The sequence below is a fragment of the Erythranthe guttata genome, chromosome 4 (assembly GCF_056151865.1).
Source record: "Erythranthe guttata isolate IM_541 chromosome 4, IM_541, whole genome shotgun sequence".
Classification (NCBI taxonomy): domain Eukaryota; kingdom Viridiplantae; phylum Streptophyta; class Magnoliopsida; order Lamiales; family Phrymaceae; genus Erythranthe; species Erythranthe guttata.
Window position 1 is genome coordinate 2,521,775 of NC_142536.1, and position 17,280 is coordinate 2,539,054.

The 17,280-nt window shown below is 36.1% G+C and overlaps 1 protein-coding gene across 4 annotated transcripts; it reads right to left on the reverse strand.

The window, feature by feature from the left end:
* Nucleotides 1–416: 416 nt before the first annotated feature.
* On the reverse strand, nucleotides 417–16,005 carry LOC105951269 (callose synthase 3). Of its 4 annotated transcripts, none has more exons than XM_012974673.2 (44): nucleotides 15,709–16,005; nucleotides 15,559–15,609; nucleotides 14,907–15,147; nucleotides 14,533–14,633; nucleotides 13,739–13,863; nucleotides 13,546–13,639; nucleotides 13,296–13,406; nucleotides 13,068–13,184; nucleotides 12,824–12,916; nucleotides 12,232–12,323; nucleotides 11,763–11,889; nucleotides 10,870–11,007; nucleotides 10,688–10,764; nucleotides 10,513–10,606; nucleotides 9,845–9,964; nucleotides 9,632–9,746; nucleotides 8,796–9,130; nucleotides 8,668–8,720; nucleotides 8,530–8,590; nucleotides 8,125–8,206; nucleotides 7,944–7,993; nucleotides 7,729–7,815; nucleotides 7,081–7,218; nucleotides 6,887–6,981; nucleotides 6,657–6,741; nucleotides 6,068–6,231; nucleotides 5,869–5,992; nucleotides 5,675–5,775; nucleotides 5,464–5,593; nucleotides 5,228–5,379; nucleotides 5,006–5,115; nucleotides 4,806–4,931; nucleotides 4,334–4,402; nucleotides 4,024–4,210; nucleotides 3,794–3,947; nucleotides 3,388–3,507; nucleotides 3,202–3,317; nucleotides 3,020–3,103; nucleotides 2,667–2,779; nucleotides 2,336–2,565; nucleotides 1,453–2,250; nucleotides 1,307–1,357; nucleotides 1,017–1,202; nucleotides 417–901 (listed from the first exon to the last, which is right to left on the reverse strand). In XM_012974673.2, exons 3-44 carry the CDS (start codon nucleotides 15,097–15,099, stop codon nucleotides 653–655), a joined length of 5,847 nt encoding a protein of 1,948 aa, XP_012830127.2. In that variant the 5' UTR covers nucleotides 15,100–15,147; nucleotides 15,559–15,609; nucleotides 15,709–16,005; the 3' UTR covers nucleotides 417–652. The 4 variants fall into 4 exon arrangements, with proteins under 4 accessions (XP_012830127.2, XP_012830135.2, XP_088672519.1 ...); XM_012974681.2 differs by having other exon boundaries at nucleotides 14,907–15,150; nucleotides 15,709–15,985; XM_088816393.1 differs by having other exon boundaries at nucleotides 5,228–5,593; nucleotides 15,709–15,985.
* Between the last annotated feature and the right edge of the window lie 1,275 nt (nucleotides 16,006–17,280).

Below are 17,280 nucleotides of genomic sequence, written 5' to 3' on the forward strand. Positions count from 1 at the left end.
TTATCTAAATAATTCAAAAAATTGATTCAAAAAATAAGAAATAACAGTTTATCAGTATTATCTTATCAACTTAAAATAAGTTTAATTATCAAAAAAAAAAACTTAAAATAAGTTTAGCATCATGCTTTATTTCATTTTTTATATATATATATGTGTATGACTAATGTGATTTTGAGCCTCCATTATTATATATTCATGTGCAAATTGTTTATTTAGCAATTAACGTTTTAATAATTGTAAATAATTATCCATACAACTCTGGCAACTCCTAAATCAGTTACTGGTCAAAATAGATGCTTTTGGACAGTTCATTTTGGTACACCAACAAAGAATTCAGGCAGCTTCCTAATTATGCAGTTGCTACAAATAACTACTTTTTATTTGTCATTAAAAATTAAAGAAAAGAAAAAGCCCACTTTTAACTCAACTAAATATTATCAATAGAAAGGATTGACCTAAATACATCTAGTAAGAATAATTGACAATGTAATAATAACATCAACTTCCTAGTAGACTGAGTTTGATGGTTATAATTACAACACCTAATAAAAGCTCAAAAATGCAGCTTAAATAATTAAACAGTTAAATTAAAATAGAACGGAAGACAATAAAAACATGATTAATTACCAGTGGAACAGAGGAGCTATCACAACTACTCCTTGTTCCTAGAGGACCTGTCTTTCCTGTGGCCGCCAAGAATACGAGAAATCTGAAGACCTCTACTGAATGCTTGGTTGAACAACATTCGTGTCTGAAATTCCGACACGAAAGGGAACCATGCAAGAAATGCAACAGGTGTGAACAGGAGTAAGCCCATCAATATTTCGTACCCACGTGCTAGTGTTCGAACAGACCCCCAGAATCCGAATTTTTGAACCACTGGCTTGCATGCTTGTGAAATCTTGAAAAAAAGAACAATTTTTTTTTTTTTTAATATAAAAAAAATATAAATAGATAATAAGATTTTGTTTGAACTTGAAGAGAGAGAAGAGAGATGGGAGGAAATGTTGACTAACCAGAAGCAAACCCCAACCAGTAGGCATGAAGGCGAGTATGCAAACGATGATATCTCGTGGTGTCATGTGTGGGAGAGCGATTAATATAGCGATGATAGAGATGAATGTCACAAAGATCAAACCCTTTATGAGCCGGAAAACGAGTTGAAAATTTGCGCTGAATTTCCTCCGCCCAACAGAAATTGTCTAGATAAGAAAACAAAAGGAATCATTAAATCTGAATCCGAGCACAAAAAGAACTTGAATCAAACTCCAAATGAAAGGTTTTGGAAGAAGGGGAAAAAATATACCTTCATGACAAAAAGAATCAGAACAATCACCAGCCACGATACGCCGTATACCTGTTCAACCATTCATCAACAAAAAAAAGAAATTACTTCAATCAACTCCAAATGAAAGGTTTTGAAAGAAGGGGGAAAAAATCAAGACGACATACCAAAATACTTTTGGTATTCCTTGTAATGTGCAAGTGATATACGAGCCCATACTGATAAATGAAAAATCTCAACGCCAATACTATCTCAGCAATGATTCCCCGCTTCCCAGAGTGGCGGAGATGGTCTTGCTCCTCCTCCCACCACGATTCCCAACTCTTCTCCGGCGGAACACCAATACCTCCTCTGTTACTGATCCACTTGTTCCAATCAGTCCAGTCATCAACTATTTTTTGCCACTCAAAACCAGAAGGATTGAAGAGGAACGGAGCAAAAAGCCACGTGCCGACCATAAACCACATAGATACGGTGATTATGATATACGCAACAGCGCCTCTGTAAGATTGGCCAAATATTTGATAAACAAGAAGCAGTATCATTAGCTCGAGTCCCTTAACAAAGTGGCTACGAGAGTAGAGCCGGTAGTTCTCTGCAAATTTGGCGTGGAACACAACGAAACCACGGCCCGTGGGCCTGTACTTTGCACCTCCATGGAGTAATGTCCTCCCATAATAGTGGGTCTTGGTTCCGAGCGAAAAGGTGAAAAATACTGGTGCGAGTTGCAGCTGCATTAATATGAATTCACTTAGTGCAGTTCGGAAACCCTTCTCTAGTCCGATTTCCATCATCATAGGGAGAGCCATCAGAAATCCAATTTGCACAAAGGACTGAGAGGCAAGAGCGATTTCGAGAGCCTTGTTATCCCGAATTCCTGGTTGCGTACTTAATCCATGTTCGAGACCACTAAGCACAAGATAAAGGCGACCGTAGAGAAATATATACACTGTGAGTACAGTAATCTGCCGGGAAGAACACAATAAAGTTAATAAAGTCTGAAAACGAAATTCAAAAAATCAACTTAGAAATTTAGACTGTTTCGCATACCAAAGTACTGAAGTAGAAACCAATGGTGGTGAAATAACATGATAGCATTCGGAAGAAGTCAAAGCGATGGCCCAGCCTATATAAATCACGACTCAAGGTTTGTTCTCCATTTCCATTCGCAATTTTTGCCTCGAATAGAGAAATCTGGTTAAGACCCACATCCCTCCCTTTACCAACTTGTATGTATTCATGATGGGTCACATTGCCCTCACGAAGTGTAGAATTGAATCCTGCACGTATAGTTAAATCAGTAAGTCAAGTATCTGTATTATCAACTATAGAAATTACAAAGTGAATTTTACGAGTTTAGACAAAAAAATTCTTAGCATACCAGCAAAGATATCCTCACTCAGGTTGATAATCTTTGATGCTTTGCTCACCCCGCCTCTTGTAAGATGAAACAATCTATCAAAAACATCTGGATGACCATAGTGAAACCGAACCCTGTACCAAAAGATGGAATCATATCATGAGATACTTATCTAATTTATCTTGAATCTATGTGGTGGTAAAAAAAAAACTAAATTAACAGGATTGCTAGTGAAAAAACAGAAAAAATGATGCATAGAACTGTGACTTCAGCAAACATGCAAGCCATCAGTCGGCTCAATCCACACTTAAAACTATAACACCCTTAATTAGACAATTAAATATAACACCCTTGTCAAACATGAGAAAACTTACTTAAGAGGGTTGGCAAGCAGCCTCTGACCAATAGTGACGAAACTCGTCTCTTGATTAGACATAAACCAAGCGAGTGAAGAAACACTGCAGCCGGAGTAACAGAATGAGGGGGGTTACATAATGGCAAGGCCAAATAGATAAATTTTCAGCCAGGTTATGCTTATAAAGAAAGAGTGGATAACCTTCCAGTGAATATATGTTCCCTCAGACCAAGAATTGATGGGTGCCTCAGATCATGCTTTTTAAGAAATTCTTGAAGCAAGTTTCTCATTTTGAAAGCCTCTTCCATGTAGTTATCCTACATTTGGATTGTCATGTCAGAACTAAGAAAAAGGGAATTCAAATACAAACGAGCAAACAATACAAACCTGATTCATATCAATTGTCTGTAAGCCTTCTCCACGAGTGAAAATAATGGCATGGTTCTGATTTTCAGGTTTTCCTTCACCGAGGATAGCAGGGCCAGGAAGTTTTATACGATAGATAATCTACATATGGAAATCGACATTAGAATCAAAACACACTAATTGCTGCATGTAATATTGTATAGAAGATCTTCCTTTTGCAAGAGCAGCAGACAAACAATTTAAGAACTAATAAAAGAAAATAATCTGTAAAACTGAAACATGGTTGTTATTACTCTATGAATATCAGGGGAGATTACATGGCAACTCAAAGCTACCTACTAGTTCATATGCCAACTTCAATAATATGGTTTCTGAAATTTAGTATATCCACTATTTGGACTAGTGACTTCCACGTAATCTCGGTTACCTGATCAAGATTCTGTCCTGGGTCTGAGGAATTTGACTTTGGCAAGGCAGCTTTCACAAGAGTGGAGTAGTACACCTTATCATTAACCTTCTTGGTTCTGTCTTTACTAGGCTCTTCAACTTCATCAATATATGCCACCCGAAGAGATGGATATCTGATCACAGTAATCCAAGATTAGGTGATGACAGTTGCAACACAATAATAGCCTTACACAGTTATATGGCTCTTACGTTGTCATAAGCCTTAATATATCTTGCGCTCGCTGATCTCCAGAACGTTTTTGAATACCGTACAATTGACAGGAGACCACATATGTGAACTTCATATCAGCCACTGCTTGACATTGAGTCCAAAGCGATCTCTCTCCTTTCATCTGATCCTCATTCAATTCAATCGCCTTATAGCCTTCCATTAAATCTGTTTTAAGTTTCAAACAAAAACAGCTTATAATACGATAATTTGTACTAAAATCTGAAAGTGGTTGCAATGTGTAAATAACTGCCGACATGCACATTTAAATAAGTGAAGAAGATACAGTACCATCGTCCTTGGCCATATCAAGGAATGCCTGAAGTTCCAGAGCTTTGCGATAATACATCATTCCTCTGACTGTTACAATGTAGAAAAGGCATCAGTCCAGAAAAATAAACTTTTTGAACAAACTGAAAGGAACACCAACTCAAGCGTAGCAGTGGCACTTCTAACATGAGAGACCATTGAATCTGGTCCATATGTGCATCAAACAACATGTACTTTGACCAACAAACGTTATCCGGTTTTATTCATGCAACTGAAACATTTATAATGAGCTATTGAAACTACAAGTGTAGAAGGCATGAGAGGTTCATTTGGTATTCAGGCTATAACATGATGACAGTAGGTTGTATTACCACCAAGGACACTTAGCACCACTACATGTTCACTGCAGGAGCAAACCATCCCCAACCCAATTCCCAGCAGGGAAAATAAAATAAAAATCACAGATTGCTGATTATTCAGATCAAATGCATACCAGTTTTAGTCAATGTTTGGCCCCTATATGATGCCCAAAGGCGTAGCTGTTCTTCTAGTTCATCGGACCCCCTAAGTTCTTCTTCACTGAGACAGTTGACACGCTCCAAAAAATTGTTCCATTCATCTGTGTAAATTTCAGTTCCAAGGTTAGTACAGAAGGAGAATTATGATACAGCAGATAGCATCCAAAGCACATACCTGGGTAAATTTTCTGCAAGTAAAAGAGAATTGAAACACCATCTTCATTCGGCACTTCTAGCACAGGCAATGAGAAGAGAACCTCCTCCGTGTAATATGGAGTCAAAACACTGCATTTAGAAATAATGTAGGAAGTTATATTCACAAACAAAATAAATTGGATTAATACTTTCAGATTAAGCAAACAGATGAAACAGAAGGCCCAGGCACAAAACAACTCACGAGAAAGAAAGCATATTGCGGACTTTAGGAGCTAATGGCATGTCCATAAATAAGGAATTAGAGAAGAAGGACATGCGTCTTCTGGCTTCTAAATTCGATGGTACATCCATAGCAGATTCCTTCACTGTCAGCAACAAGTACAACCTCTTGATCTGTATGAAAGAAAAAATCAAAATTACACAGGTATAGATGCTATTATAAGTTAGTTTGCAGAAACAATTCAACTTTTTATTTACCTTCTCTTTCCAGGCTTCCGATTCAGGAGCTGGGAACTTGATGGCACCAGCTGATGCAAATAGCTGATATTGTTGATCAAGAGGGACCATTCCTTCATGTCCTGATCCACCATGGATTGAATCTAATAAGCTATTCAAAGAAAATGCACAAGAATGAGAACACTTCGGCTTATCTCAAAAGTCGACACTTGCATGGTGAAATAAACATTACTTGGATACATGATCTTCCATCATTATGTCTCGGGTCACAACTTCAAGCATGTCTTGGAAAAGAATGACAACTTGGTCCCTGTCCTCCGGCTTATTCTCTAGCTGCAAATAGGCCAATTTCAGCATGAAGCTTATGCATCACCAAATCATAGTAACATCAGACTGTAATAGCAGATACAAGAGAAAAATACCTACCAAGTATTTTACAAGCTTGACGAAGAGATCATACAGACTAGGAAGAGCATTCAGCTTGTATTCACTTAATAGATCATCCTCCTCGATATGCTTGTCCACTTCAGAAAATATATACTCAATAACCCTGAAAAAATAAAAAAATATGTAACAAAGTGAAGAACAAGTGGTCGTGCTCAAACTGCTAACTACGAATACTTACTCTTTCTCTTGTTTTCCACGAACTAATAATTTAATGATGTTCCGAAATGAAGCATAGCACTCGCAAACAGCAGAATACATATAGTCATCAGACTTGATCCGCTTTTTCAGTTCGCCGTCCTTGCCATTACTGCTGTCCTTGGCCATATCCACTGCTATCGGGATCTATTTTATCCAACAAAACCAGTTAAGCCAAAAAATACTTTTGTGAAGTGTCAACTAATCTCTTTGAATGTTACCAATAATTATACATCTACTTCTCATATTCAGAATGACATACTCAAATAAGAAAATTTAGAATTTACACCTAAAATTATAAAGGAGTCTTCTCAAAGGTAATTCTAATATTGCAATAAAGGCCAATCCATGTGCTCATAAATTGTGATCTTAAACACTTGGGAATCATAAGTATTGTCCCTTGCCTGAGTATCTTAGGGATAAGTTATTTTTTCTCCTATAGAGTCCAAAATAGAGATGAAAAAGAAAAACATGATTTATTGGGGAGTCCTAAAAGATATAAAGGAAACAACCAGTGTCTACATGCAGGGGAAATATCTCATTTAGAAGTGCAACAAAGGTCAAAATGAAACCTTGCTGGCGAGCAAAAAAGGAGGCCATTGCATCAGCTCCAATTCACGATCGGCCCAATATGGAACGAGCAATAGATCCATTTCCCTAATCACAGAATCAAGTTCAGCAAAGAATGAACAAATACAGATATGTCCAATTTTTTATTTTTTTTCCTTTTGGTACCCATAATATAAGAAAGAAAGAACAAATCAACAATTAACTTTTTTGACAGAACTAGACTGAAGATCACCTATTACTTATAATATCCTCCTCTCTGAAACTTGTAATTATTTTGTTCCACAACTGAGCAAACCTCGCAGCTTCTTTTTCCTTACTGGACGGGATCTGTTACAAAGATATTTTACACGCATAAAAGTCAACTCCAATCATTTTGCATTAGTTAGAAAATTAGTAAAAATGAAAAGTAACAAAAAAATATGATACCACTTCAAACTTGCGGGAAAAGGTGGCCTTCAGTCCCTTCTTTTTCACTGGCTCAGTTCTCTCCTCTGGGATTAAACAACCATTGAAAGCACCAGGTAGCGACTGAAATCGGGATCTAAGCATTCCTAATGTCCGAATCTGGAAACATAAGGACAGGGGTCAAAGCCCAAAAGAGAAAAATGCAGTATTCCACATCAAACTACAAGCCATGTCGAAAAATCCTTTAATTGTTGTGGGAATATATATTATCAAATTCTTGCATGAACGGCATCACAAGAACTGAACCTGGTTCAACTATTTGTTATCCAGGAAAACCAATAAGAACAAACAGTCCCAAATCCTTGTACTTACGAGCAAGTTTCAACAAGCTTGTCGCCCTTCTTTTTCATTTGTTTAGCATAAACTTGATATCATTAAAAAATATTGACAAATGCTCATTTTTATAGCAATTTAAGTTACTGCCAGCGAGTCATTCATATAATGCTATTCTTTTTTTTCTTCAACTTCTAAGCAAAGAACTAGCTACTGAGCTTGCAAGTTCTTGCAATACCATAAGACAATATCTGTAATTCAACACTGCTCAAACAACTACAGAAGACAAATTATGACAGTTTATATCAAGGTTTATGGAAGGAAAGTTCTCCTGACCTCTCCAAGGCGACGGAATGCACCATATATACCTCCAAACAGTGTGGAAAATATAGCATACCAGATCTGGGAATCCATGAAATAAACCTGAAAAGGCAGAATCCATAAGCTGCTGTTTCCAAACAGAGGGAAAATGAAAAGGAAATGGCATATAGAATAAGTACATATAGAATTGAAAAAAAAAAAAATTTAAAAAAATTAATCACGATGCATACAAGAATAACTGGTGCCCAGAGTGCAATCACGACACCTATATTGTTCTTGGCTGCAAAACAAGAGACAGTGGGAATTGAGTAATGGACAAGCAGTTTGGTGTCAATAAAGCTATCAAGTATCTGTCATTATAGCATGTGCACATGAAATAATTAGCTCCACATCACAGTCCAGTTAACTAACCTTGGGGGAAAAACTCATGCCACTGGTAAGTTGATATACGAACCTGCATGATAGCTTTTGTTGGACCTACCAGAGGCTTTATCTGCAGTGAAAAGATTCACTCTGCGAAATAAGTACTAATGGCATCATCAAGATGGGTTACCAAAAATAAATGGCACAGTTCACATATTTTGACAGAATATATTTTTTTACTTCCTTGGATGCCTTTGAAATTGACACCTCGTCGCTTAGACAATTAGATGTGGTTCAAGCCTAATCATAAATGCAATAAAACCCACACCAAAATATTTCAGCATCAACAGTGCGATGCAATAGGCATCAGCAATGCTGAAAAACTATGGTTACCCACATGCACAAGAAGACACATAAAATCAGCATGATAGAAATATCGGATAAGATAAGCACCTCAACATAAAAACTGAAAGCCAATTTTGTAATGATAAGCAGCATCCAGAATAATGTGTACCTGGGAATTCAGAAAGGTAAGAAAAAACACACAAGATAAATTTGTACAATCACATAGATTTGTCTTTGATGCCTTACTTGAAGAGGGAAAATGTGCTTTCATGCATTCCCCTTCCAACATAGAGTCGAGGCTGAAAGATATATAGGATGGAGTTACTATCTAAATCCTATTCATGCATAAACATATCCAAAAACCTGTTGCATACCTGTGACCACCACATCGCTAGCATCACAATTTTGTAATTCGAACTTTCAAGGAACCGGCGAATGAACGGAAAAAGGAACAGCAAGACACCGAGCATATTTGGGGACAAGTAGAGAACAATAGCCAAGATAAATAATGAAGGAGAACTTGAGCTATTGCCAAACCATGATTTGATAGTCTGAGCAAATCCAGGAGGATTCTCCCATGTATAAGCATAAGTAACAGGGAGAACAACCACCCACCCAGCAGCAGCCACCACTTTCAGAACGTATCGTAGTTTGACATGGAATGACATACTCTGTCTAGCTTTCCAACTCAGAATTACATCAAGAACAGCTGTAGTAAAAAGCATACAATTTATGGTATAAGAAATCGGAACATGAGTAGAACAAATATAGTTAACCATGGATGCATAGCAGCATTAAGAACATGGCTAAAACCTTTACTGATATCCTGCTCAAATCTGTATATTTTCTTAAGCCGTAGTTTATTTATGATCTCAAGTAAAGAATATAATGGCAATGTGTTAACCAAGGCCCATGGGCATGTTCCGTACACCGTTGTTCCAAAGAAATCCACTTCTACATTGAAATAATTTTCAGCCTTTGTACAGTACAAAAATCTCCAATAATATTTTTTTGATAATATTGTTTATCATGCAATACTGTTTTTCTTTAATTCTTTTCAGTATCTTTTAGTTATCAACAGGTGCTAAAAGATAATTTAATCAGTATCAAGCACGTTTAAGATAGAACTAACTTAATACTATGAAAAGCCTTCACAAGCCAGAAAGAGATAATATGTGCTACATTGCCCAAAAATGAAGGTCTCACATACCTTGACCGAGCTTCAGTATTGCAGCAGTTATAAAGATGCTTAACACTTTCTTGAAAACATTAGAATTAAAAGCTGAACTTGGCTGTCCACCATTCCAAGCAATAATGATCATTGCCTGATAAACAACAGTGGTTCTCAAGTCAACATTACAGAACTGAAATGTGTGAAGGGCTATGACTGCATGCATAACATGAGAAGTTCAAGGAAACAAACCTGCAGACACAGTATGAAGAAACTCCACATTCTGTCAAAACTTCTAAAGATATGCCAATATGATCGGATCTCAACAAAATCAACTTTCCCAACCCATCGATCTCTTCTAGGCCTATTATCCTAGATCCACAAAAAATCACATTCGGTTATATTTAATATAGCACAGATAAATAGACAGGAAGATTCCAAAGACATTGTGAAAGTGTAGAAGTACTTGGGTGGAGGATTAGCTTAGAGCGAGCAGTTAATGAAAAGAAAAAAAGATTTGCAGAAAACACATATTTAACTAATGATTATCGTGTTCAAAGTCAAAATGGAAATTTTGCAAATGAAATTGAATGTTTTCTTTCGGAACAACTACTTGCTTTCTTTCTAGGTGATCCTCAAGCAAGTGTTGAATCAATATATCCTATCATCATCAACTTCCTTCGTCATTCTCCATCATCCACGCTTCATATTCACATTTTGCCTCCCCAATCTCCAGTATTCCATGTCTCCTCACATTCTGTGACCAACACTCTACTTGTTTTAAAACAGGGAGATCTAAAAACCATTTTCGCTCAAAGGGAATAAAGAAACCCGTGAATCTCAGGCCAACCCAACATTGTCGAAGTAAAATATTGCAACACAATTCTATAGTAAGATGAAAACCCCAATGACATGCTTACCCCGTTCCTTTCACCTGGAAGTGGATCAGCAGGCCTACAGAAAAAGTCAGCATCGGCACGCATCGGCCATCCTAAACGAAAACAATCAACAGACCTACAATTTTAAAATAAATTAGTCAAAAGTTCAAATGATAAGCATATTTATAAAAAAATATATATATAAATAACTAATTACCAAAAGTATTCGTTCAAATCATCGTAATTTCTCCACTGGGAATGTTTTGATTTTGCTGTTTTGCTTCTCGCCGCTTCCTGAAATAGAAAAGGATAATTTGAGTTAAGGAGAGAAGTAGAAAATTATCTTCAGAACAATAGGAATCTGGTAAGAAAATAATTGAATTCTAAGAGACTCTGTACCTGAGCAATCACTTCATAAATTGGCTTGACAACTTTTTTTAAGAAAGCCTCTTCCTCCCCTCCATAGGCTGGTTTCACATTTTCACCAGTCATTGGACTAACATTTCCAGCGAGCATGCCATAAAGTTCAAAAGCCATCTGACAGACAAAACTCAAATGATTACCAAAATCCTGATAAGATGTGAAGTGTTATCCTTCATGATTTAGATATTACAAAATATTCAGCAACATAAGCTAAGAATGCCATATTTAATAATTGCACGACAAGCAAGGTCTTCTTTTCTTAAGCATCAATTCCACTCTGGTGGTTTCATTGTGATTCGACCTACATGACATACAGGCTGTGTGCTTTTCAAATCTTGATGCTAAGGAATTTTCTTCTAAGTGCAGCAACCATATTTATTTGGAAAAAGTTTTGGATGGCAATTCATAAGTACATCTTTGAGAAAATCCATGTCACAGTGGAAAACTACTTCCTAGAAGAATAACACTTTGATTGCTGTAGCTGACAAGTTGCTGTTACAAATATCATTTTATGAAATGTTGCAACACTTTTATTCTACTATCTCATTGAAACCAAAAATCCCTGTCTTACATGCCTGAAATAATAGAAATATATTCTGAATATTTCACAGCAATCAAAGGAATCAAGCAGAACTGTTAGCATTCATATAATAACAACACAATAAAATGGAAAGGTAAAATGATTCATGTGTACAAAACTGTTAGCATTTTTATCTCTCTAAATTAGCAATAAAAAATGCACAAAAAGGTGAAACAGCAAAAATATCACGTTATTTCAAAAATAATATTAGACTCAAAGCCAAGAAATCATTTATCTCAGCTTTAAGCATGTCTAGTTGTTTTAGGTACATTAATATCTAAAAGCATACATGATGATAGATGTAGCAGAGGCACTCTGGCATGAATCTCAAATTGGCAGCCTCTCCCCATATAAGAAGATACAGCCCCATATATAACAATTTACGCTGTTGCACTTCTTGTTGAATAGTCGGCAACCTGTAATAGATAATAGAAGCGACAAAGATCACAAATCTACCAGTGCAGGACTAACCCTTCGTGGTTGACTCAAAAAGTTTCTTTCAAAGATATCTAAATAAGAAACCGAAACCACATGCAACGATAGGAACTTCTCAGAGGCAATTAATATAAATGATACATACTGCTCCTCCTAATTTGAACAGCAAGCAGCTAGTGGTGCACTACACTATACGGCCAAACTTTCATGATGTGACCTCAACGATACAAACATTTAAAATTCAGCTGACTGGATATAGGATTAGATGTAGATGAAAAGTTAAATATCATATCTAAATGGCTGCATTAGAGTGAGAAAGATACCAGAGGCTACTTTTGCGGTCCAAATACTTGCACCACTTTTTGTAGTTCTTGAAAAGCTTCTTCATCACTTCATCTAGTGCACGCTCATCCAACTAAAATAACATAAATTGCTTGATAAGTTATTTTGACACAAGAAATTGAGAGAAGCTAATTGCCCTGCCCCTTCCCCACCCATCAAGTGAAAAGCAGAAAAATAACAACAGACAAGATGGACTATATGTTAAACCATAAACGAAACAAAAGGCTTGATTCAAGCTAGTTATTAATTACATGGTGTTTCAATGTCTCAAGATGTATTTACATTTTCAATACGTTTGTTTCACGAGCCATCTTTGCAGATATCTGGGTCAGATTCTCGCATTTTCCATCAGCATCCAAAAAAATAAATGCATCATATGATTTGTATTCATGAAGAAAATATTGTTATATAACAAGCAGAACCATATCTTCCTATCGAGAGTCTTAAAAGAACTAATTATTGCTCAACAGCTTCTGAGATACAGAAGAGAGAAAATTTTAATCTATATAACACTTAAGTTCTAGTAAGGCCACCAAAAAACATTGAGAAAGACGGGAGTTAAAGAAGGCAAACCTTCGGTTGTTGATCAGGCTTTGGAAATTGTCGTATGTGTACATTTGCAAGTAGCAAAATCAAATGCTCCCTTTGATTTGCCACACTATCTTTCTGCAAATTAATTTACAGTAACAGCAATGGGATTCAGTGGGACACTCAGCTTTGCATGCCACTAGCAACATTTGTGACGTTTGAATTTGATGCACGAAATATGTGATAGCAACACGTTATCACTTTATGATCAGAATTTGAGCTACTTAACCTGAAAACCAAACATGGCTTGAAGCCAGTCAAGGATATCTTCATCCTTTTTCTTCTTGTAATCCTTCGGCCAAGGAAGACCTCTGGTAATTCGAAGCGCGTGTACAGCGGCTTGTACCTTCAGAATCGAGGTAAGGTGAGGTAACATTATAGAAGTAAAATCATCGAAAGTAGAAACACAAGCAACATATAATCAAAATAAAGTAGATAAGTTAACTTCAGAGCAGACCTCTGGATATTTCATGATTGCCTGATTTGCACTATCAGGATCCAGAGGTAAAATATTATAAGGAACGTAGATTTCTGTCTTCTCTGCAACTTTATCGTGAGTTTCCAATACCTGTAAAAATAGAAGTCGGTGAAAAAAGAATGTTCAAAAAAAGCAATGCAGGAAATATTACTTTAACTTGTTGCTCATGTCTACCGGAAATTACAAGGAACAAAATGCAAATAACAACCCAAAAAAAAGTTCATTTTACCTCACGATCAACTTCCACAGACTGCGTCTGATTAACTGCTTTCAAAACCTCAAAGAGAACATTAGCCGTTTGGTATGCTTTTGTCAGCTGTGCACTGAATGTTTTCATAATAAAGAATAATAAAGGTTACCTTCCATAATTACAAGAAATAAATTATTTTCCACCTACGTCTGAACAACTGATTAAAACTCACCGATCAGCTTTGTCGGCAGCATTTTGCAAAGCTTGAATATATTTTTTGTAATAATGCTGATAAAAGCTCTGCATTTCTCGAGCATCACTTTTTTTCACTCTCCCCATTAAGGTAGGATCATTTTCCTGAAAAGGATCGGGAATAAACAAATAGAAATAATTGGAATATACTACATGCAAGAAATAGTTCCAAGAATGCCAACAGAACATGAGGTTTGTGCGTAATCTCCTTGTGTCATAAATAAAGCCAGTTCAGTTATGAGATAAACTGTTATGCATAAAACTCAGCCAAACTACTGCATATATAAAGACCTTCAATAGTGCAAAAATCAAGGAGCTGGGAGCAGAGTAGCAGTCAGTCATTTCCTAAAACCATTAACAGTTCCAGAATGTGTTGTCCAAGCAAGTCCAATAACAAATTACCTAAACTTATGACGTTCTAACTGAAGAGTCTTAATTACACTAGTTCAAATTGAAGAGGTTATCTGGCATAACAGCTTAATCAACTTAAGGTTAATCTAAATATCCTTTCCAGGAACATTTGAAAGTTCTCTAAATAAAGAATTGCAGAAATCAGCATAACCACTTTTGCGCTCTATTTTCACGTGTCTTGTAGATGCACTTCGAAATAAAATGAAGAAGTCCAATATATTAAGTACCAACTGTTGGCTTTATTCGCGGAGCACCAACTTAATAGAGGATTCACACTTGTAAACAACTAGAGGATAAGTCACCATTACATTACCACTGCACCAAGAAATTCATCGAAGCCAAAAACACAATTATCATACTTACCCTTTCAAGACGTTGCAGAAGCGCTGTTTTAAATTGACGAACACCACGTCCACTAGAAGTGGGATCCAACCTATGAGCTTTCTCGAAAGCATAAAACCTACCTACATAGGTTAAGCATTGCTGAATAAGAATCTTTCAATCACATGACAAAGGAATACTCATGCAAGAATTTCATAATTTACTAGCAATCTAGTTACTGGCATGAACAGAAAGAAAATGCACCTACATGGCACACTGTGACTTTTTTTTCAATCGGACACTCGCTTAAAAGAATGCTAAGTAGACACTACAATCACTCGTGCAATCTATGCAAGCAAAAATAATTTGCATAAATCACACAGAGAGTGTGAAGCATAGAGTTGTTCAAGACTTACAGAGGTAGGCAACACGAGGGTTGCTAGGCTCGACTTCATTCGCAACACGAAGAATGGGTGCAATTTCGACCAGTGATGAAGGCACTACTTCACTGTCAAAAATAGACTCCCCGAGATTCCCCACAGTCTGAGTACGTGTGATCCGTCTTTGCAGCTGCGGATTCTGCTGCGAGGGAACACCTCGCGACGACATCTTACTTTGTAACCCCTTTCCTCAACCAAGTATGTAGTCAATATGCCACTGCTACCAAAATTGAACTTAATACAAAATAGTCATCATTCAACTCCCTATAATATCACAACTACGAAAAAAATAAATGTACGAAGATTCCATCACAAGACGCAGCAGTCATTAAACCACACTGAAATACTCGGAATCGTGAAAATCACATGGGACAGTAGATGTGCTTGTAGTATCATTAAATATATGTCAATTCACTGAAAAATATGCAAAATATGCCTATTTAAAAAAAATTCAGCAACCCGAGAGTAGAAATTTACCAAAATTGGCGATTTTAAACAGATTAATACACGAACATTCGAACATTACTTAGAAAAAAAGGAAACTATACAAGCTTATTCACTTGAACACACTTATTAAAAGAGATCCACAAATTCCACACAGAAAGATGAAAGCGTTGCAGATAATTACCAGCACATACGAGATAACTACTTGAAGAAAATCAACTCGCGCTCGCCCACTCTGTTAAGCAAAAGCAGATCAAGCGAGCATCAGCAAAAAAGCCAGTAATTCCAAGCACAGTAAACAAATAGCAAGCGAAAAAGTTACAGAAAAACATACCGAAGTTGGATAATTTTTTTCTCTCTCTGCATTAGTTGCTTACTAAGAAATATGAATCTCGAGTTGGAGAGGAGTCTGCATTGTAGAATCTGCGCTGAAAATACCAATGCAGCAACCCTAGGAGAGAGAAAAGGGGGGAAGAAAGGCAGTATGGTGTGGGGGTGCTAATGTGCTATGGCTTAAAGCAGCAACAAAGTTAGAGAGAGAAGTGAGAGAGAGAGAGAGAGGATGGTGGGAGGCAACGGAAAGTTAAATTAAAATTTTGGACTATGTGTGTGTGTGAGGGTGCTCTGTAGTATTGAAATACGTGCTCCAACTTAGCCTCTTTACTTCTCTTATATTACGAAACTGCCACTGTGCGTTAATAAATTGGTAAATGTACTTTTTAAAACAGACAGATATTAAAGAAAATCAAAAGAATTGCCTTTTTTACAGTTTTTTTACTGCTTTGAATGAAGAAAGAATCTAGGAATAAATATCTCTTTCCATCGATATTTTTGTTTCAAACACTTGATAATTGTAAATTGATATTTTAGTAATTTGCAACATTATTATGTTTCATATTTATTTGAAGAAAAATTTGTTTAAGATTGAAAATAAAATAAACCAATCAATGTTCTTCTCAACTATATTTGTAACATAGCAAATTAAACTTTGGCATATGTTTCTCTTCACTGTGTAATATATAGCTACGCAAGTTCGGTTAATAAGCTACGATTTTATTAATTTTGTGAAATATTAAATTATCAAACTGATTGTTTAGTATGTTTTTACCAAGTTCGGATCAAACTAAATTATCATTTAAGAGCAGTTGTTAATTTATCGAAATTCTACTTACATTGTTTTTGTTATCTTAAAAAAAGAAAAGGTTGTAAAAAGCAAGTAAACCTTAGTGGCAGTGGGGTAAATAAAGGCAACAATAAGGGCGTTTTTCATGCAATCTTTTTAAAATTCAAAAAGGTAAAATATTCTTTTTAATCCGACGTGACGGAAACATGTCAAAAAGCAGTAGCCGTTTAAAGTAATACACGTACCATAATTGCCCTTCACAAAACCTGCCTAATGTGGGTTCCACAATTATGAAACGTAAGGGTAAATTTGGGATTTTACATCAAAGACAATCTCTGCTTCATTTTAATTTGTGATTAGAGTATGACCTTTAACTTTGTTGGCCAAGGAGTGGTAATTAATTTAATTTTCTCGTATTAATAACCACTTAAGTCTAATCATCGGATGTTTTGTCGGTTTATTTTTCTAAATATGCTTTGTATTCCTTTTTTTGTGAAAGTGGGCCCCACCAAACTTTGAATATATCTGAAATATTTAATACTTCAAAATTAAATAAAAATCTGGTACTATGTAGCCACGTGCGGTTGCAGTAGAGCCAAACAAGTCACTAGGCCAACAATTCTGAATTTCATTTTCCATGGTTCTAAATTCTAATTAAAAGTTTTATTCCCCAATATTTTTAATTAAATATGAATATCAGCCCAAATTGCGACCACTTCCGATTTCAAATTACAAAAAAAATCCATCATGTATCGTAACAAAATAAATAATTGAGGGAGAAAT

What these genes read in the sequence shown, in the direction of transcription:
- LOC105951269 (XM_088816393.1), bottom strand. Translation starts at nt 15,099, where the DNA reads ATGTCGTCGCGAGGTGTTCCCTCGCAGCAGAATCCGCAGCTGCAAAGA. An exon ending in CTGTGGAAGTTGATCGTGAG is followed by an intron (nt 13,407 to 13,545) that starts GTAAAATGAACT and finishes CTATTTTTACAG; the next exon opens with GTATTGGAAACTCACGATAA. An exon ending in AGCCTGATCAACAACCGAAG is followed by an intron (nt 12,324 to 12,823) that starts GTTTGCCTTCTT and finishes ATGTTATTTTAG; the next exon opens with TTGGATGAGCGTGCACTAGA.